We start from the raw sequence: 21,900 nt of genomic DNA, 5'->3' as shown, positions 1-21,900 counted from the left end.
TGTGGGAGTGTCTCAGGTATATTGCACCTACAGCTTTAGCGATGCCCCAGCCCTCAGAGCTTACAATCTAGAATCCTTCCTTACATATTGAGGCCAATTTAGGGCGGAGCCATTAACCTGCCAGCATGTCTCTGGAGGGAACCCATGTATGTAGACTCCATGCAGATGATGCCTGTGCTGGTCCAGCTCCTCCTTCCAAATACACATATAACTCTATGGAGGGGGGGCTGTCAGTGAAATGATTGGTCAGGTGACGGGATCCCTCTATAACGATTAGTCAGGTGACGGGATCCCTCTATAACGATTAGTCAGGTGACGGGATCCCTCTATAACGATTGGTCAGATGACGGGATCCCTCTATAACGATTGGTCAGATGACGGGATCCCTCTATAACGATTGGTCAGGTGACGGGATCCCTCTATAACGATTGGTCAGGTGACGGGATCCCTCTATAACGATTAGTCAGGTGACGGGATCCCTCTATAACGATTGGTCAGATGACGGGATCCCTCTATAACGATTGGTCAGATGACGGGATCCCTCTATAACGATTGGTCAGGTGACGGGATCCCTCTATAACGATTGGTCAGGTGACGGGATCCCTCTATAACGATTGATCAGGTGACAGGATCCCTCTATAAGGATTGGTCAGGTGAGGGGATCCCTCTATAACGATTGGTCAGGTGACGGGATCCCTCTATAACGATTGGTCAGGTGACGGGATCCCTCTATAACGATTGATCAGGTGACAGGATCCCTCTATAAGGATTGGTCAGGTGAGGGGATCCCTCTATAACGATTGGTCAGGTGAGGGGATCCCTCTATAAGGATTGGTCAGGTGACGGGATCCCTCTATAACGATTGGTCAGGTGAGGGGATCCCTCTATAAGGATTGGTCAGGTGACGGGATCCCTCTATAACGATTGGTCAGGTGAGGGGATCCCTCTATAAGGATTGGTCAGGTGAGGGGATCCCTCTATAAGGATTGGTCAGGTGACGGGATCCCTCTATAACGATTGGTCAGGTGACGGGATCCCTCTATAACGATTGGTCAGGTGAGGGGATCCCTCTATAAGGATTGGTCAGGTGACGGGATCCCTCTATAACGATTGGTCAGGTGACGGGATCCCCCTATAACGATTGGTCAGGTGACGGGATCCCTCTATAACGATTGGTCAGGTGTCGGGATCTCTATAGACAAGAATTTGACATGATTGGTAAATGTGAAACTTTAATCATCAATATACACAGAGCAATCTACAATCGTACAATCCGCCTGTCTCCGCCCACCAGCCACACCCACCAGTCCTGGCCAAACAGTCCTCGAGGATCGTGCTGACGGCGTAATGTCCAAATCTGTCCTCGATTCTCGGGATCTGCAGACAGAGCTGTGCCAGGGAAGAGATTGTACTGTGGATGATTGTACAGATCAGATTGTACGGTGGATGATTGTACCGATCAGATTGTACGGTGGATGATTGTACAGACCAGATTGCACGGTGGATGATTGTACAGACCAGATTGTACGGTGGATGATTGTACAGATCAGATTGCACGGTGGATGATTGTACCGATCAGATTGTACGGTGGATGATTGTACAGATCAGATTGTACGGTGGATGATTGTACAGACCAGATTGTACGGTGGATGATTGTACCGATCAGATTGTACGGTGGATGATTGTACAGATCAGATTGTACGGTGGATGATTGTACCGATCAGATTGCACGGTGGATGATTGTACAGACCAGATTGTACGGTGGATGATTGCACAGATCAGATTGCACGGTGGATGATTGTACAGACCAGATTGTACGGTGGATGATTGCACAGATCAGATTGTACGGTGGATGATTGTACCGATCAGATTGCACGGTGGATGATTGTACCGATCAGATTGTACGGTGGATGATTGTTTCCTCGGAGGCGGTCTGCAGGCGGAGCTTCCTGTTTTGTGATTGGACGGAATCGTCCCACGATAAGCAAAGTCTCCTCCCCCATCAGAGATGAGAACTGGAATGTGATTGGCTGGGCGGTGCAGACCCTCCCCCGCGGACCAATCTATCAGCGTCTTTCCTGGGGGGCGGAGTCACATGCGTACAGACAGTCGGGCTCCCGGCATGCAGCGGATTTTTCCCACAATGCACCACAAGGGCACCGGCATGCATGTGGGAGGTGGGGGGCGTGCGCCCCGCGGGCGTCTATGAGATGCAATCACATGCACTGACCGCACACCAACCAGTATTGAGGATGCATCGCGTGGGAGGAGACTGGCGCACCAATCACAGCTGTGGGCGGAGTCAACGCTCCTGGAACCCGGTGGTCTCAGGGGCCACACACTGTAAGGTCACTGATCATGCGGTCCCCTCTGTGCCGGGTTCTGCGTGGGCGGCTCTCACTCCGCCTCTCCTCACACCGAACTCTCTTTTGGCGCCTCGTTCAGGCTGTGTGGACGCCGGTTCCCTCGCCGACCGCCGGACAGGAGACGGCGGAGAGATGAGGTGGAGCTGAGGTCTCCGCAACTCTGCATGGGGGTCCTGGGGGGCCACCGCTCCGGGTCCAGGGGCAGCAGACTCTTCAGGGGCTGAAAAAGGTCAAACAAGAGCAGAAATGGTTTCATCCCGGGGAGGAGGGGGAACGCGGTTCTGGCACCTCAACACCTAACGGATCTATTTTTCTGGGGATCTATGGTTGCTGAGGGATCTAAGGTTGTTGAGGGATCTATGGTTGCGGGGATCTATGGTTGCTGGGGGATCTATGATTGCTGAGGGATCTATGGTTGCTGGGGATATATGGTTGCGGGTGGGGTCTATGGTTGCTGGGGGATCTATGCTTGCGGGTGGGGTCTATGGTTGCTGGGGGATCTATGCTTGCGGGTGGGGTCTATGGTTGCTGGGGGATCTATGGTTGCTGAGGGATCTATGGTTGCCGAGGGGGTCTTTTGTTACGGTGGGATATATGGTTGTCGGGGATCTATGGTTGCTGAGGGGCTTCTTTGTTGCTGCAGAATCTATTTTTGCTGGAAAATCTAATGTTGTTGGGGGATCTAAGGTTTTTGGATAGGGATCTATAGTTGCTTTGGGACCTATTGTTGCTGTGGGTAGGGCTAAGGTTGCTGGGGGGTCTATGTTTGCTGAGGAAATCTATTGTTACTGGGGGATATCTATGGTTGCTGGGTGGGGATCTCTTGTTGAGGGGTGATCTATTGTTGCTTTGGGACATATTGTTACTAGGCGTGGATCTATTGTTTCTGGGGGTTCTATTTTTACGGGGGATATTTATGGTTGCTGGATGGGGAGCTATTGTTGCTGGGGGATCTATTGTGGGGGGTATATGGGTGCTGGACGGGGATCTATTGTTGCTTTTGAGCCCATTGTTGCGCTGAGATCTGTTGCTAGCCATGGATCTATTGTTTCCGGGGGATATATTGTTGCTAGGTGTGCATCTATTGGTACTGGGGGTCTATTGTTGCTGGAGGGTCTATTGTTTCTGACTGCATGAGATCTATTGTTGCTGGGGAGTCTTTTGTTTCTGACTGCATGGGATCTATTGTTTCTGACTGCATGGGATCTATTGTTGCTGGGGGGGTCTATTGTTTCTGACTGCAGTGGATCTATTTTCTCTTACTGCATGTGGATCTATTGTTGCTGGGGGATCTATTGTTACTGGTAGATCTATTTTTGCTGGGGGTCTATTGTTGCTGGGGGTCTATTGTTGCTGTGGGATCTATTTTTGCTGGGGGTCTATTGTTGCTTGGGGATCTATTTTTGCTGGGGGTCTATTGTTGCTTGGGGATCTGTTGTTACTAGGCGTGGATCTATTGTTTCTGGGGGTTCTATTTTTACTGGGGGATATTTATGGTTGCTGGATGGGGAGCTATTGTTGCTGGGGGATCTATTGTGGGGGTATATGGGTGCTGGATGGGGATCTATTGTTGCTTTTGAGCCCATTGTTGCGCTGAGATCTGTTGCTAGCCATGGATCTATTGTTTATGGGGGATATATTGTTGCTAGGTGTGCATCTATTGGTACTGGGGGTCTATTGTTGCTGTGGGATCTATTGTTGCTTTGGGATCTATTGTTGCTGGGGGTCTATTGTTGCTGGGGTTCTATTGTTGCTGTGGGATCTATTGTTGCTTGGGGATCTATTGTTGCTGGGGATCTATTGTTGCTTGGGGATCTATTGTTGCTGGGGATCTATTGTTGCTGGGGATCTATTGTTGCTGGGGGTCTATTGTTGCTGGGGTCTATTGTTGCTGGGGTCTATTGTTGCTGGGGGTCTATTGTTGCTTGGGGATCTATTGTTGCTGGGGTTCTATTGTTGGGGATCTATTGTTGCTTTGGGATCTATTGTTGCTGGGGGTCTATTGTTGCTGGGGATCTATTGTTGCTGGGGGTCTATTGTTGCTTGGGGATCTATTGTTGCTGGGGGTCTATTGTTGCTGGGGGTCTATTGTTGCTGTGGGATCTATTGTTGCTGGGGATCTATTGTTGCTGGGGATCTATTGTTGCTTTGGGATCTATTGTTGCTGGGGGTCTATTGTTGCTGGGGATCTATTGTTGCTGGGGGTCTATTGTTGCTTGGGGATCTATTGTTGCTGGGGGTCTATTGTTGCTGGGGGTCTATTGTTGCTGTGGGATCTATTGTTGCTTGGGGATCTATTGTTGCTGGGGGGTCTATTGTTGCTTGGGGATCTATTGTTGCTGGGGGTCTATTGTTGCTTGGGGATCTATTGTTGCTGCGGGTCTATTGTTGCTGGGGGATCTATTGTTGCTGGGGGTGTATTGTTGCTGGGGATCTATTGTTGCTGGGGATCTATTGTTGCTTGGGATCTATTGTTGCTGGGGATCTATTGTTGCTGGGGGTCTATTGTTGCTGGGGGTCTATTGTTGCTGGGGGTCTATTGTTGCTGGGGATCTATTGTTGCTGGGGGTCTATTGTTGCTGGGGATCTATTGTTGCTGGGGGTCTATTGCTGGGGATCTATTGTTGCTGGGGGTCTATTGTTGCTGGGGATCTATTGTTGCTGGGGGTCTATTGTTGCTGGGGATCTATTGTTGCTTGGGATCTATGGTACTGCTTTTCTTGTTATCATCAACAAATTCCATGCTTGGCACTACAAAGTGGCATGTGGCTCTGCGTCCTGTAAAAGGGGCGGCACTGGGAGGTGTGTAGTGGGTGGAACCTACGGATGGTGCTAGGTGGTGGGCAGGGACAAGGGAACCCCTCCCACTGGTCACAAGACCACAGGCAGAAATGACCCTGAGGAAGGCCTCCGGTAGGCTCTCTATTCCTGGACCCCTCCCATGGTTGGGCGTCATCCTACAAGGACATTGCCCCGCCCCCGCTCACCTGCTTTGTGTTGTCTCCGCCCTCCTTTAGGCTCCTCCGGGATCGGTTCAGGAACCGGGCCATGATCATCCGGGTGTTCCTCCCGCCCTTCAGGTCTCCGAGGGACAAGGCACCACTTCTGGAAAGCCGCTGGACCGTCCTGTGTGTCACCAGGAAGCGGTTCTTTCCGGCTGAACCCGTGCGCAGAAGTAAGGGGGAGGTTGGCCGGTGGTGTCTGTGGGGGCCCGCCTCGGCACACAGAGCTACGGAGACAGATACGAGAGTCACCCACTGCGGGGGGGTCATGAGGAGCACAATCCGGCACAACTGGAAGGTGTCTACAAGACTTTCCAACTGGAAACTGCCATTGGCCACCACAGGTGGAGCTTCTCCTCCGACTGCCTTACCTGCTGCATCTATGGAGGAGAGGGAGAGGTTGTCCTCTTCTAGGACCTTCATGTAGTCCACGTCCCCGAAATCTGCAACATACAAGAAGAAACATTGGACACGGAACCAGCGAAAATATTCCACTGTGACCTCATCAATCAGGGGCAAATGGTCCGCCTCCAGGATGACCTCATCAATCAGGGGCGAAAGGTCCGCCTCCCAGAATTCAGGATGACATCATCAGGTAGGGGCGAAAGGTCCGCCTCCCTGAGTTCAGGATGACATCATCAGGTAGGGGCGAAAGGTCCGCCTCCCTGAATTCAGGATGACATCATCAGGGAGGGGCGAAAGGTCCGCCTCCCCGAATTCAGAATGACATCATCAATCAGGGGCAAAGGGTCCGCCTCCCCAAATTCAGAATGACATCATCAGCGAGGGGCGAATGGTCCATCTCCCCGAATTCAGGATGACATCATCAGCGAGGGGCGAATGGTCCATCTCCCCGAATTCAGAATGACATCAGCAAGGGGCGGTCCATCTCCCTGAATTCAGAATGACATCATCGGGGGGGCGGGCGGTCCATCTCCCCGAATTCGGAATGACATCATCAATCATCGGCAAATGGTCCGCCTCCCCGAATTTAGGATGACATCTTCAGTGAGGGGCGAAAGGTCCACCTCCCCAAATTCAGAATGACATCATCAGCAAGGGGCGAATGGTCCTTCTCCCCGAATTCAGAATGACATCATCAGCGAGGGGCGGGAGGTCCGCCTCCCCGAATTCAGAATGACATGATCAGGGGGGGCGGGCAGTCCATCTCCCCGAATTCAGAATGACATCATCAGCGAGGGGCGGGCGGTCCGCCTCCCCGAATTCAGAATGACATCATCAGCGAGGGGTGGGAGGTCCGCCTCCCCGAATTCAGAATGACATGATCAGCGAGGGGCGGTCCACCTCCCCGAATTCAGAATTACATCATCAGGGGGGGCGGGCAGTCCATCTCCCCGAATTCAGAATGACATCATCAGCGAGGGGCGGGCGGTCCGCCTCCCCGAATTCAGAATGACATCATCAGCGAGGGGCGGGCGGTCCACCTCCCCGAATTCAGAATGACATCATCGGGGGGGCGGTCCACCTCCCCGAATTCAGAATGACATCATCGGGGGGGCGGGCAGTCCACCTCCCCGAATTCAGAATGACATCATCGGGGGGGGCGGTCCACCTCCCCGAATTCAGAATGACATCATCGGGGGGGCGGGCGGTCCACCTCCCCGAATTCAGAATGACATCATCGGGGGGCGGGCGGTCCATCTCCCCGAATTCAGAATTACATCATCAGGGGGGGCGGGCGGTCCATCTCCCCGAATTCAGAATGACATCATCAGCGAGGGGCGGGCGGTCCGCCTCCCCAAATTCAGAATGACATCATCAGCGAGGGGCGGGCGGTCCACCTCCCCGAATTCAGAATGACATCATCGGGGGGGGCGGTCCACCTCCCCGAATTCAGAATGACATCATCGGGAGGGCGGGCAGTCCACCTCCCCGAATTCAGAATGACATCATCAACGAGGGACGGGCGGTCCACCTCTCTGAATTCAGAATGACATCATCGGGGGGGCGGGCGGTCCACCTCCCCGAATTCAGAATGACATCATCGGGGGGGCGGGCGGTCCATCTCCCCGAATTCAGAATTACATCATCAGGGGGGGCGGTCCACCTCCCCGAATTCAGAATGACATCATCGGGGGGCGGGCGGTCCATCTCCCCGAATTCAGAATGACATCATCGGGGGGGTGGTCCACCTCCCCGAATTCAGAATGACATCATCGGGGGGGCGGTCCATCTCCCCGAATTCAGAATGACATCATCGGGGGGGCGGTCCATCTCCCCGAATTCAGAATGACATCATCGGGGGGGGCGGTCCACCTCCCCGAATTCCGAATGACATCATCAGGGGGGCGGGCGGTCCATCTCCCCGAATTCCGAATGACATCATCAGGGGGGGCGGGCGGTCCATCTCCCCGAATTCCGAATGACATCATCAGGGGGGCGGGCGGTCCATCTCCCCGAATTCCGAATGACATCATCAGGGGGGCGGGCGGTCCATCTCCCCGAATTCCGAATGACATCATCAGCGAGGGGCGGGCGGTCCACCTCCCCGAATTCAGAATGACATCATCAGCGAGGGGCGGGCGGTCCACCTCCCCGAATTCAGAATGACATCATCGGGGGGGGCGGTCCACCTCCCCGAATTCAGAATGACATCATCGGGGGGGCGGGCAGTCCACCTCCCCGAATTCAGAATGACATCATCGGGGGGGCGGTCCACCTCCCCGAATTCAGAATGACATCATCGGGGGGGCGGGCGGTCCATCTCCCCGAATTCAGAATTACATCATCAGGGGGGGGCGGTCCACCTCCCCGAATTCAGAATGACATCATCGGGGGGCGGGCGGTCCATCTCCCCGAATTCAGAATGACATCATCGGGGGGGCGGTCCACCTCCCCGAATTCCGAATGACATCATCAGGGGGGCGGGCGGTCCATCTCCCCGAATTCCGAATGACATCATCAGGGGGGTGGGCGGTCCATCTCCCCGAATTCCGAATGACATCATCAGGGGGGCGGGCGGTCCATCTCCCCGAATTCCGAATGACATCATCAGGGGGGCGGGCGGTCCATCTCCCCGAATTCCGAATGACATCATCAGCGAGGGGCGGGCGGTCCACCTCCCCGAATTCAGAATGACATCATCAGCGAGGGGCGGGCGGTCCACCTCCCCGAATTCAGAATGACATCATCGGGGGGGGCGGTCCACCTCCCCAAATTCAGAATGACATCATCGGGGGGGCGGGCAGTCCACCTCCCCGAATTCAGAATGACATCATCGGGGGGGGCGGTCCACCTCCCCGAATTCAGAATGACATCATCGGGGGGGCGGGCGGTCCATCTCCCCGAATTCAGAATTACATCATCAGGGGGGGGCGGTCCACCTCCCCGAATTCAGAATGACATCATCGGGGGGGCGGGCGGTCCATCTCCCCGAATTCAGAATGACATCATCGGGGGGGCGGTCCACCTCCCCGAATTCCGAATGACATCATCAGGGGGGCGGGCGGTCCATCTCCCCGAATTCCGAATGACATCATCAGGGGGGCGGGCGGTCCATCTCCCCGAATTCAGAATGACATCATCAGGGGGGGCGGGCGGTCCATCTCCCCGAATTCAGAATGACATCATCAGGGGGGGCGGGCGGTCCATCTCCCCGAATTCAGAATGACATCATCAGGGGGGCGGGCGGTCCATCTCCCCGAATTCAGAATGACATCATCAGGGGGGCGGGCGGTCCATCTCCCCGAATTCAGAATGACATCATCAGGGGGGGCGGGCGGTCCATCTCCCTGAATTCACAATGACATCATCAGGGGGGCGGGCGGTCCATCTCCCATGGCGCAGAGATATATAATGGGAGAAGATAGAATGTTCTCACTCACCTGTCTGGATAATGGAGGAGATCCCGGGGTCACTGTGTGAACGGACTACGAATCGCGGCACCTGATTGGTGCACAGTGCTTTAGGCCGCGTGTTCTCGCTGTATCGGCGGTGGGGGCAGTCCGGAGTCTGGCAGGGGGAGGAGTGGTGGAGGGAACACCCGGAGCTTCGGCTTAGCTCCCGCGCACGAGGGACTTTCCCGTTTACCCGCAGCTCAGGGAAACACGGTCCAACCAACGTCCCGATGTTCTCCAGCCTGTTACAGCTACGTGTGGTGCCACTTCCCACAGTCGGCGGAGGGTCCTGGCAAGAGCTAGGTGTGGAACACGAGAAAGAGCGTCCTCCTTTCATCTGAGGAGCTGACACCTCCTCAAAGGGCCCCTGAAGGCTCAGGGTGGGGCTGTGCTGGTGATGGCCACACTGACCGCAGTCCACGCTCAAACAGTAGTCAGCTCGGCTACGCTGAATGGAGCGATACAAGACGTAGTCCACAGACCGCACCGAACCTTGGACATCCAGCAAGACAGAATCTTCCGAAGGGCTGCTGTCCTCTGCCAACAAAAAGAGAAGGACCTCCATCATCCAACACAGGAGGGGCATGGAGAACACCAGGACCACATCTCAGGAGACATGTTTCTACATTTCAGTACAAGCCAAACACTTTCATCACGTGACAATTGACCCAGAAGAGTCCACCAGCTGACCACCACCACCACTACTCCTGCTTCGCACCATCATCCACCCACCCTGCTGGCTAAACTTACTCTACCATCTCCATCATCTCATTATTACCACTAAACCTAGGCTGACGTGTCCATCATCTCCTTATTACTCTGTCTCCACCATCACCACTAAACCTAGCCTGATGTGTCCATCATCTCCCCATTACTCTGTCTCCACCATCCCACCATCCCCACTAAACCTAGTCCACTATCTCCACCATCATCACTAAGCCTAGTCTACCATCTCCATCATCTCCCCATTACTCTGTCTACACCATCCCACCATCCCCACTAAACCTAGCCTGACATGTCCATCATCTCCCCATTACTCTGTCTCCACCATCCCACCATCACCACTAAACCTAGTCTACCATCTCCATCATCTCCCCATTACTCTGTCTACCCCATCCCACCATCCCCACTAAACCTAGTCTACCATCTCCATCATCTCATTATTATCACTAAACCTAGCCTGACGTGTCCATCATCTCCCCATTACTCTGTCTCCACCATCCCACCATCACCACTAAACCTAGTCTACCATCTCCATCATCTCCCCATTACTCTGTCTACACCATCCCACCATCCCCACTAAACCTAGCCTGACATGTCCATCATCTCCCCATTACTCTGTCTCCACCATCCCACCATCACCACTAAACCTAGTCTACCATCTCCATCATCTCCCCATTACTCTGTCCACACCATCCCACCATCAGCACTAAACCTAGTCTACTATCTCCACCATCACCACTAAGCCTAGTCTACCATCTCCATCATCTCCCCATTACTCTGTCTACCCCATCCCACCATCCCCACTAAACCTAGTCTACTATCTCCTCAGTCCCACCATCACCACTAAACCTAGTCTACTGTCTCCACCATCCCACCATCACCACTAAACCTAGTCTACTATCTCCACCATCCCACCATCACCACTAAACCTAATCTACTATCTCCACCATCCCACCATCACCACTAAACCTAGTCTACTATCTCCACCATCCCACCATCACCACTAAACCTAGTCTACTATCTCCACCATCCCACCATCACCACTAAACCTAGTCTACTATCTCCTCAGTCCCACCATCACCACTAAACCTAGTCTACTGTCTCCACCATCCCACCATCACCACTAAACCTAATCTACTATCTCCACCATCCCACCATTACCACTAAACCTAATCTACTATCTCCACCATCCCACCATCACCACTAAACCTAGTCTACTATCTCCTCAGTCCCACCATCACCACTAAACCTAGCCTACTGTCTCCACCATCCCACCATCACCACTAAACGTAATCTACTATCTCCACCATCCCACCATCACCACTAAACCTAGTCTACTATCTCCACCATCCCACCATCACCACCAAACCTAGTCTACTATCTCCACCATCACCACTAAACCTAGTCTACTATCTCCACCATCCCACCATCACCACTAAACCTAGTCTACTATCTCCACCATCCCACCATCACCACTAAACCTAGTCTACTGTCTCCACCATCACCACCAAACCTAATCTACTATCTCCAACATCCCACCATTACTGCTAAATCTAGTCTACTGTCTCCACCATCCCACCATCACCACTAAACCTAGTCTACTATCTCCACCATCCCACCATCACCACTAAACCTAATCTACTATCTCCAACATCCCACCATTACTGCTAAACCTAGTCTACTATCTCCCCAGGACCACCATTACTTCTAAGCCTAGTCTACTATCTCCACCATTCCTGATACGTCTAGTCCACCATCTCACCATTCCCGCTGTGTCCAGTGGAGTCCCTCCGGTCAGATGCACTGTGCATGGAATTCTGGTGGGCCTGGGCATCATACAAAGTGGCCTGTAGAAATGAAAGAGTCCATATAATTTCACCAAACGAATAGCCTAGAGGAGCAGTAGATGAATGCCGAGCTCCTACCTGGCTGTCCTCCCGAAGGCCCATAACACTCTCGTAGGAGGGTGGGAAGTCTGTGGGGTAGAGCGGGATGGGGCTGTCCATGGAGCCATTGTAGGTGATGCTGCAAACACATAGAAGGGTGGTTGGCGCACACTTCCAGAGACTTCACATTCCAGAGCTCTATAAATGAAGGTATCTCTCTTTCCAAAACCAATAGTTCAATTATGTGTGGATGCTGGTGAGCGAAATCACCCATTGGTGGCTCCAGCAATGAGATCTCCAACCCACCTGCTGCAGTAATTACAAACCCGAGCGTGCAGTTCATGCCCATTACAGCAGGAGAAGTGAGACTTCACAGGGGTCAGTACTCTGGTGGTAAATCTCAATACTGGGTTTCTAAGGAGATGAATGAATTCCCTGGGTGACCCAACACACCAACATCCACCCATGGTTGAAATGTCAGACGTGACCAGACGGATGGAGCTTCCTACAAAATGAAGCTTTCTGTGGAGACCTCTTCATGGGGCCTTCATCTCTCCTCATTGATTGGATCCGTGAGATGTTCATTCCTGGGTAGAGGATAGTCAGCTCGGTCTTATGACCTCCAGCGCCACGTCTAAACTTCTAGAACAAGATCTGGTAACACATGGGGGTGTGGTGATGTGAGCGAAGATTTGACACCTTTCTACATCAAACAGGACTGGAGGGTTGGCAGCAGGGGCGGACTGACCATTCAGGCACTAGGGCACTGCCCGAGGGCCCAAGGTCAGTAGGGGGCCTCATGAGATGCCCCTAGTACCTTTCATAGGGTTTTTTGGGTGTGGTTTCGAGTGTGGGTGGGGACACAGGGGCCCCATGATCCCCTATTGCCTGGAGGCCCCATGGCTTGTCAGTCCGCCCCTGGTTGGCAGTGTCTGATGGCCTGCACAGAAAACGAGGAGTACGTGAGAAGTCCAAGGTGTGAGCAGAGGAGGAACACACAACTGGGCCAAGCTGAAGGCCAATGCAGAGATCGAAGTAGCTGGAAGGTTCTGGAGGCCCTTGTATATTAGATTGAGGATTCCCAGTTTCATCTTAACTACCCGGTCTACACAGACAACCAAGAGGGTCCACTGACCAGCCGGGGTCACTTACCTCTGTGCGTCCGTCTCGGAGCTGCATGTATATTCTGGAGGGTAATATGGTGGAGGTGGCACTGGAGGAACAAACTCCTCACATTCGATCATGCTCTGCAGGATGGTGTCCTGGGGGGAGAAACACTCCAAGTGGATGGAGGTGGAGCGGTGAGGCGCCAGCTGCGAGAAACAGAAACGGTTATTGGTGTGGACGACCGGGAGAAGGGCCACCATGATGGAAGCTGGGCGTGTTCATGCGCAGTACGGGACTTACAACATGGATGACATCCAATGAGAAAATCTGAACGCAGCAGATGACAGCGGACAGGGTGCAGATGATGGTGGAGAAGATGGTGAGGCCACAAACACTAAACAAGAGGTCCTACAACACACAGAGAGGTAAGTGAGAGGAACATACCGCCACGGGCAACTCACCCAGAGCAGGAGGCTGAGACCCGGGGTGGAGGCAACACGAGGGAGGGATCCCAAATATGGAGGGAAATACAGAGACTGGATGAGAATACAGAGGACACATAATACAAAACCCACATTTCTGTCATCTCCGGACTCCGGACTCCATGACTAGAACCTTACCACATCAGAACCACAACTGACAGTTCTGTGAGGGACCCACCCACCAGGAGACACCAGAATAACACCAACCTATTGTCCTGGGAATCCTGGAAGCACCATGACTGTCCCTACCAGAGGAGAAGTACCCCAGTGCCATCCGACTGCCCCTCCCCATCCTGACTACCCCTACCAGAGGAGAAGTACCCCAGTGCCATCCGACTGCCCCTCCCCATCCTGACTACCCCTACCAGAGGAGAAGTACCCCAGTGCCATCCGACTGCCCCTCCCCATCCTGACTACCCCTACCAGAGGAGAAGTACCCCAGTGCCATCCGACTGCCCCTCCCCATCCTGACTACTCCTACCAGAGGAGAAGTACCCCAGTGCCATCCGACTGCCCCTCCCCCCTCCCCACCCTGACTGTCCCTACCAGAGGAGAAGTACCCCAGTGCCATCCGACTGCCCCTTCCCATCCTGACTACCCCTACCAGAGGAGAAGTACCCCAGTGCCATCCGACTGCCCCTCCCCATCCTGACTACCCCTACCAGAGGAGAAGTACCCCAGTGCCATCCGACTGCCCCTCCCCATCCTGACTACTCCTACCAGAGGAGAAGTACCCCAGTGCCATCCAACTGCCCCTCCCCCCTCCCCACCCTGACTGTCCCTACCAGAGGAGAAGTACCCCAGTGCCATCCGACTGCCCCTCCCCACCCTGACTGGCCCTACCAGAGGAGAAGTACCCCAGTGCCATCCGACTGCCCCTCCCCCTCCCCACCCTGACTGTCCCTACCAGAGGAGAAGTACCCCAGTGCCATCCGACTGCCCCTCCCCACCCTGACTGGCCCTACCAGAGGAGAAGTACCCCAGTGCCATCCGACTGCCCCTCCCCATCCTGACTACCCCTACCAGAGGAGAAGTACCCCAGTGCCATCCGACTGCCCCTCCCCATCCTGACTGGCCCTACCAGAGGAGAAGTACCCCAGTGCCATCCGACTGCCCCTCCCCACCCTGACTGTCCCTACCAGAGGAGAAGTACCCCAGTGCCATCCGACTGCCCCTCCCCCTCCCCATCCTGACTCCCTGACCACTTGTCTCCACCCTTAATATGTTCAGCTAGACAGAAAAAATGATCTCCCACCACCTACCTACCTACTTCCATCCTCTCCCCATCTCTTACCACCTACCTACATCTTCTTCATATTCCCTACCCCCATCCTTCCTCCATCACCTACCTCCATCCTCTCTACATTCTCCACTAACTACCTCCATCCTCTCTAAACCTCCCAATACCACCTACCTCCATCCTCTCTCCAACCCACACCACCTACCTCCACCTCTACCATCCCCAACACCTACCTCTATCCTCTACCATCCCCACCACCTACCTCCATCCTCTCCCCATCCCACACCACCTACTTCTATCCTCTACCATCCCCACCACCTACCTCCATCCTCTCCCCATCATTCACTAACTACCTCCATCCTCTCTCCAACCCACACCACCTACCTCTGCCTCTACCATCCCCACCACTTACCTCCATCCTCTCCCCATCATTCACCAACTACCTCCATCCTCTCTACAACCCACACCACCTACCTCCGCCTCTACCATCCCCACCACCTACCTCCGCCTCTACCATCCCCACCACCTACTTCCATCCTCTGTCCAACCCACACCACCTACCTCCACCTCTACCATCCCCAACACCAACCTCTATCCTCTACCATCCCCATCACCTACTTCCATCCTCTCTCCATCCCACACCACCTACCTCCGCCTCTACCATCCCCACCACCTACCTCCATTCTCTCCCTATCGTCCACCACCTACTTCGATCCGTTCCTGATCCTCCAGCACCTAACTCTGTCCTCCCCCATCCTCTACCACTTACCTGCACTTACTTTCAATACACATCCAGCCTCCACCTTGTATTCTACCTGCCCCACTCCTCCCACCAGGGACAGTAGCATGCCAGAGAGATGGTAAGTCACCTTCAGTGCGGTGCGGATGCTGTCACATTGGTGGTTGGGGTACAGGGTGAGTTTCTCCAGTTCCCCACAGTCAGATGGCGCCTCCGGCTGGATGGCGGGGTGGCAGCAGATGCACCAGTTGTTCTCCTATGGGTGAGAGACAGATCAGGGTCAGGTGAGTGTGAAGGGGTGCCGGGCACCACCACCATCTTGGTGCACACTTACCTTCTTACAGGAGTTGAAGGATTTCACTAGCTGCCCATTCTGGCAGGACAGGATTGACCCTGCGAGGCTCAGCATGACACTCAGGGCGCTCAGCAAGGTGAACACTGTGACCTGCAACACATACATCAGTACTGAGTATAGCTGGACGCACCCAGAATCATGGGACCAAAGCGATACAAGAACTGGACCCCAAACTCTGCTGCTGCTGAGCTACACCCCCCCCTGGGCACCTTCTGAGCCTTCCTGTCTATAGGTACGCCGGCCGTGTTCTGTAAAGTCATAGAGAGACACAATTGTGGAAAGAGCCTGAAATTGTCCTCACCTGGATCTAAGCAAATGATGGAGTATGCGGGCGACCTACCTTCCAAATATAAAAATGGTGCCATTGTCTGAACTCATAACTCCTCCTTCCTCTGACTTCTGTAGCTCAATTCCCTTCTTGTGAAGCAATAGAATGGTAGAAAATCTTCAGGGAGGTTTCGGCCATCCATAGTCAATGAGGAGCTACGTTGGTTTCACCTTCCCATGGAGGACAATGTTGTAGTCAGTTTCGTTTTGCCACCGGAAATATCTGCCTCCAGTAGAGATTTCTGCTCCTCCTTTCTCTACGCCCCCCGTCCCTCCCAACACACACCTATTATCATTTATTGGCCAATTACTGTCACCTCCTCTGTATGGTCCACCCTGCCCTGGCTAGTGAAACACCAGACTTCAGAATTCATCTTCTCATATTCCCCACCCAACCGCCTATCCATGTCCCAATACACTCTTAGGCAGCATGGACTGCTCCACTCGAAGCCACGGTTCAGCGTTTGGTGTGATGGCGGCCATGGTACTGGCCAAGAGCCTGCAGCCGCCTACATTCTCCACCCATCGTGCCCGAATCCCCCCCATCCTTCACCACCCACCATGCCAGAATGTGAACACTCCAACACCTGGGACACCCATCTCAGAGGAGAGCTGAACCCCCAAGTGTGAGGTATCCTGCCCAGAGTCCCGCGGTATGTGAATTCCGTTCAATAAAGGAACATTTTCTAAATATTTTAGGTCTTTAGTTGGCACATGTTTAAAAGGGCACCTCCTATATGACCCCCCCAGGGCAATCTATGCCCTTCCGTGAGGCCAGCACCCTATGTAGGCAGCAGGCTGTGGTCACCATGATGCTTATAGGTGAGGTGTCTTTTCTGGGTTCACCAGGGAGACACCTTCACCCTTCTGTGATGCTGCCATCAAGTACCGGCACCACTGTTCGGGGCCAAAGAGGTGAGGTGACCTCTTCCAGAGTCGCCCCCAGACGTCTACTCGGGGATTTGAACTCTCGGCCCCATCATGCGGTCAGCCCTCTTTGTGGGCCATTAGTCCTCTAAATCTCCTCACACTGGACAAAGTGATGATCCTCCTATTTCTCCAGGACTGAGGCTGGTGGAATTATAAAATGGTTTGGACCTACGGCACCTTCTGACCATCTGAAGTACTTCGCTCCCAGCCATCGTATCCTAGCACAACACATCATTCTCATTTGTGGAAAGTAAAATTACAACATCTAGAATAAAGAAGCCACCAGATCCTCTCCACAACCTTTGCAGAATATCCCCCAATGTACAGAATTCATCTGCAGGGACTTTCCCCGTCAGATCATTGGACGATCCCTCTGCTGAGGCTCCCCTCCATGGAAATCCTACTTCTTCCACCGCCTTGCAGCCTGTAATACCTCAAACTGACCATCAACATGAGACCCTCTAATACTCATCCATACAATGTCCTCCCCATCCCATGTACTCACCATCAGCGTGAAGGGCTTCTTCCATGAGATGCAGCCGATGAGGCCTGAAACAGCCAGCTGAGCGGGAGGAGAGGGGAGAAGGCACAACCAGGGTGGAGATTTGGAGTGAAGGTTGGGACAGGCAGCAGAAGGGATTCAAATCAGGGTGAATTGGGTGACATGTTGGTGGAATTTAAGGGGATGAGGAACAGATGGAGGAGGGAAGCCAATACGGAAAAAAGCAGCCGAGGATGGGTGAGAAGATGGGTGGTGGTTGGAGTGGTCAGGGAGGATCATATGGAGGAAATTGATGGAGATTTAGAAAAGGGTCAAGCAAGCCAGAACACAGAAGGAACGAGGAGGAGGGCGGCCATCATGGAAAGGATGAGTGTGGGAAACCAGGAGGTGAAAGGTGGAAGAGATGAAGAAAGACATGAAATCAGGTTTAATACTTTGTCAGGTTTCTCTAAACTTTGGCACAACAACCATCGAGCTGACCTGACATGGTGCCAACATCGTCCTGCCTGGGGAACGTCTTCGAAAAATGAATACCATGGATACAGAAGACGTTCCCATATGTGATGTCCTCTCCCGGGACCACAAACCATCCCAGTCAGGTGGAGGCCAGTAAGGTCACCACAAACCGCCCCAGTCAGCTAGAGGCCAGTAAGGTCACCACAAACTACCCCAGTCAGGTGGAGGCCAGTAAGATCACCATAAACTGCCCCAGCCAGGTGGAGGCCAGTGAGGTCACCATAAACTGCCCCAGTCAGGTGGAGGCCAGTGAGGTCACCACAAAACGCCCCAGTCAGGTGGAGGCCAGTAAGGTCACCACAAACCGTCCCAGTCAGGTGGAGGCCAGTAAGGTCACCACAAAAAGCCCCAGTCAGGTGGAGGTGAGTTAGGTCACCACAAACCGTCCCAGTCAGGTGGAGGCCAGTAAGGTCACCACAAAAAGCCCCAGTCAGGTGGAGGCCAGTAAGGTCACCACAAACCGTTCCAGTCAGCTCAGTCCAGTTCAGCTCAGTCTAGTCCAGCTCAGTCCAGTCCAGTTCAGTCATGGAAGGGCACACAATGGGTCAAAGCCCATTGGCAGGCTTGTCTATTACACAACCAGCACCATGGTGAGCACAGTAAACCCAGAGGAACCAGTTGGCCGCCATCTTTCTGGTTGGTTGCTCTGGATTGCCTCTCTCAACATGTCCTCCTAGCTATTCCTAGCATCTTGAAGGCTACATTCCTGCATCTCCCTGTCTTCTACATCCAGCACTGGTTCTGTGGAGGTGGCAATGAGGACAGGGACAGGATGGGGGATTTGGAAGAATACAAATTAAATTTGGTTTGTGACAAATAATGGATTCCTACCAGCAGAAGATGCAGAAGACAATGAGTGCCGGTGGAGCAGACAGACATACAGTGCATAGAGACATTAGTGACCCCACCGACCCCCAACATGAGCCGCCATCGTCACTTACAGAGAATCCGGCCCAGGAAGGACACGAATGTTTGATCTTCAGATTCGGAGTGATGGAAGCTGTGACCAAGCTGAAGGTGACAATCAGCACCCCAAGAATGACCTGGACGAAACCTAAGGCCAGCAGGACATGCGACCAAGCCCGGTGGATCCTCAGTTGGGATAGACTGCGGGAGGTCCGACCAGTCAGCGAAAAACTGGAATCCGATGGGGAGGGCATAGCGAGGGTGGAAACGTAGGAGGCTAGAACTCCAAGGGTAGCGTTCATCAGTAAGAGACCCCCAATCCAGCATAACAGGGAGGGGGGTTCACATCAAACCTCTAATTCATGTCGGATCACATCTTCAGCGCACCAACCCCTGGGGGGGGGGAGGTGAGATCGGGATTTAACCCTCAGTGGAGGAGGTGAGATCGGGATTTAACCCTCAGTGGAGGAGGTGAGATCGGGATTTAACCCTCAGTAGATGTTCACCAGCAGAGTCATCGTATTCTCAATTGACAAACAGGATTATAAATATTTAAGCGGTTTTGCTGGAATTTTCGGCACCAGAGATAAAAGAAACAGTCAGCCGAGGAGGACACTGGTCATGACCAATTCCACCAGAATTAGAACGTGAGGCCCAAGCAGGACGTGAAGAATGGCAATTATCTAGCAATGGTGGACGGGTGTTGAGTTTTGGCAGAGCTACAGCCAACAGACGCTACAGGGAAACGGGAGCCATTGTCAGATCCACATCATTCTACATGGTGAGAGGTCCAAGGACAGAATTTATTTCAGCTTTTCCCACCAGCTGGTTCTCCAAAGTCCTCAACACTCCTCATTACTGGAATGACAGAAGCTTCCTCCTGTATGTTTGGCTCACATCAAAAACCAAGTGGGAAGAAGAGGTCAGGTTCTCCAAGCTTGGCACGGCCGGAAGATGGCAGCCTAGACGTTTGGACAAGAGAGATGGATTAAACACTGAGGAGGTACAAATCATGATGAGGGGACAAGATGTAGAAGATGGAGAGATGAGGACGGTTGGATGGAAGGTCCATGGATGATGGTGGAACAATGATGTTGGAATGAAGTTCTGGAGGGTGAGGAGGTTGATGAAATGATTTCAGTGTTCAGATGGTGGTATGATCAGAATACCGGGGAGACGTCCATGTGGGGACGACATACATGATCAGATAACGAGGGTTTGGAAGTGTCTACTGACATGCTTAGCAGGATGTAAAGGAAAATTGTGGAATTGTCTGACCTTTTGTCTTTCCTATCGACCTCCATGAGAGCTCCACATGGAACAGTTCTCCAGCATGCAGTACTCCATGGTGGTCCTGGGTCCCTTTCTGCTCAGGAGACCGTCGGCCATCTATCTCAGGTGGGATTGGATCTCCAGTCCAAAGCGGGGGAACAGCATAGAGCTGCAGCAGACAAGGGAGCTCCAGTTTGGCTTCAGCCAGGAGTCTTGGAAAGGGTAAAACTGATGAACAACACAGAAATATCCGTCTGCTTCGAGAGGATGGAGATCATCCAACTCCCAAGGATAGGGATCATCAAACTCCAGAGGATGCAATCATCTAGTTCCAGAGGATGGAGATCATAAACTCCAGAGGATGGGAAAATCTAGCTCCAGAGGATGGAGATCATCTAATTCCAGAGGATGGACATCATCTAATTCCAGAGGATGGACATCATCTAATTCCAGAGGATGGAGATCATCTAATTCCAGAGGATGGAGATCATCTAATTCAGAGGTCAGAGATCATCTAATTCCAGAGGATGGAGATTATCTAATTCCAGAGGATGGAGATCATCTAATTCCAGAGGATGGAGATCATCTAATTCCCGAGGATGGAGATCATCTAATTCCAGAGGATGGAGATCATCTAATTCCAGAGGATGGAGATCATCTAATTCCAGAGGATGGAGATTATCTAATCCAGAGGATGGAGATCATCTAATTCCCGAGGATGGAGATCATGTAACTTCAGAGGGTGGAGATCATCTAATTTCAGTGGATGGAGATCATCAAACTCCAGAGGATGGACATCATTTTATTCCAGAGGATGGAGATCATCAAACTCCAGAGGATGGGACCATCTAGCTCTAGAAGATGGAGATCATTCAGTTCCAGAGGATGGAGACCATGTAACTTCAGAGGATGGAGATCGTTCAATTCCAGAGGATGGACATCATCTTATTCCAGAGGATGGGACCATCTAGTTCTAGAGGATGGAGATCATCAAACTCCAGAGGATGGGACTATCTAGCTCTAGAGGATGGAGATCATTCAGTTCCAGAGGATGGAGATCATTCAGTTCCAGAGGATGGAGATCATGTAACTTCAGAGGATGGAGATCATTGTGTCACCCAGGAGACAGTCAGATGCCTGATGACGCGGGATGGAGATGATGAGAGGACTTTCCTCCGATGGTACCCAGTGCTATCTCACTCAGCATCATGTCTGCAGCAACCTGACAACTGCATTACTGCACATCCTCCCCGGACGGACGCTGCGAGGGGCAGGTCGGGAGATGTAGTCTGGGGGATGGAGGTTGGTGGGGGGGATGGAGGTTGGTGGGGGGGGGGGATGGAGGTTGGTGGGGGGGATGGAGGTTGGTGGGGGGGGGGGGATGGAGGTTGGTGGGGGGGATGGAGGTTGGTGGGGGGGGTGGTGATGTCACAGACCTTAAAGGCGCACTCAGTCTCGGCTCTCGGATTTCTCTGGTGGAGGACTAATGGGAAGAGTTAATGGCAGGGATCCAACGTCTGGGGACCAGAGAGGCTCCTCCTACACACCCATCACCACCACCCTGCGGTTACCAATAGCAACCACGTCATGCTTCTTGGAAGGGCGGTTGCTATGGCTTACCGGTTATTAATGGCATGCAACCATCCGATATTATCCTGATTGGTTGCCAGCAGTTACCGCCCCATGCTAT

General features: G+C 53.0%; 1 protein-coding gene across 4 annotated transcripts; it reads right to left on the bottom strand.

The window, feature by feature from the left end:
• Positions 1 to 1,215: 1,215 nt before the first annotated feature.
• Positions 1,216 to 21,900, bottom strand: ENTREP3 (endosomal transmembrane epsin interactor 3). Of its 4 annotated transcripts, none has more exons than XM_089665720.1 (13): positions 21,647 to 21,900; positions 18,974 to 19,900; positions 17,520 to 17,576; positions 15,737 to 15,847; positions 15,533 to 15,658; positions 13,242 to 13,349; positions 12,987 to 13,147; positions 11,874 to 11,973; positions 11,711 to 11,795; positions 9,214 to 9,762; positions 5,740 to 5,811; positions 5,354 to 5,595; positions 1,216 to 2,586 (listed from the first exon to the last, which is right to left on the bottom strand). In XM_089665720.1, the coding sequence occupies exons 2-13, from the start codon at positions 19,238 to 19,240 to the stop codon at positions 2,413 to 2,415; spliced, it is 2,052 nt and encodes a 683-aa protein (XP_089521846.1). In that variant the 5' UTR covers positions 19,241 to 19,900; positions 21,647 to 21,900; the 3' UTR covers positions 1,216 to 2,412. The 4 variants fall into 4 exon arrangements, with proteins under 4 accessions (XP_089521846.1, XP_089521845.1, XP_089521848.1 ...); XM_089665719.1 differs by lacking the exon at positions 21,647 to 21,900 and adding an exon at positions 20,217 to 21,515; XM_089665722.1 differs by lacking the exons at positions 13,242 to 13,349; positions 21,647 to 21,900 and adding an exon at positions 20,217 to 21,515.

The sequence above is a fragment of the Staurois parvus genome, unplaced genomic scaffold (genome assembly GCF_062004578.1).
Source record: "Staurois parvus isolate SC_StPar_1 unplaced genomic scaffold, SC_StPar_1.0 ptg002305l, whole genome shotgun sequence".
NCBI lineage: Eukaryota > Metazoa > Chordata > Amphibia > Anura > Ranidae > Staurois > Staurois parvus.
This window is presented reverse-complemented; position numbering and strand designations above follow the sequence as displayed.

Excerpts from the sequence above, each read along its gene's own strand:
- ENTREP3 (XM_089665720.1), bottom strand. The coding sequence starts at position 19,240 with ATGAACGCTACCCTTGGAGTTCTAGCCTCCTACGTTTCCACCCTCGCT. Across the intron at positions 11,974-12,986 it reads TCCGAGACGGACGCACAGAG|CATCACCTACAATGGCTCCA; the intron begins GTAAGTGACCCC and ends ATGTGTTTGCAG. Across the intron at positions 9,763-11,710 it reads CACTGGACACAGCGGGAATG|AGGACAGCAGCCCTTCGGAA; the intron begins GTGAGATGGTGG and ends TTTTGTTGGCAG.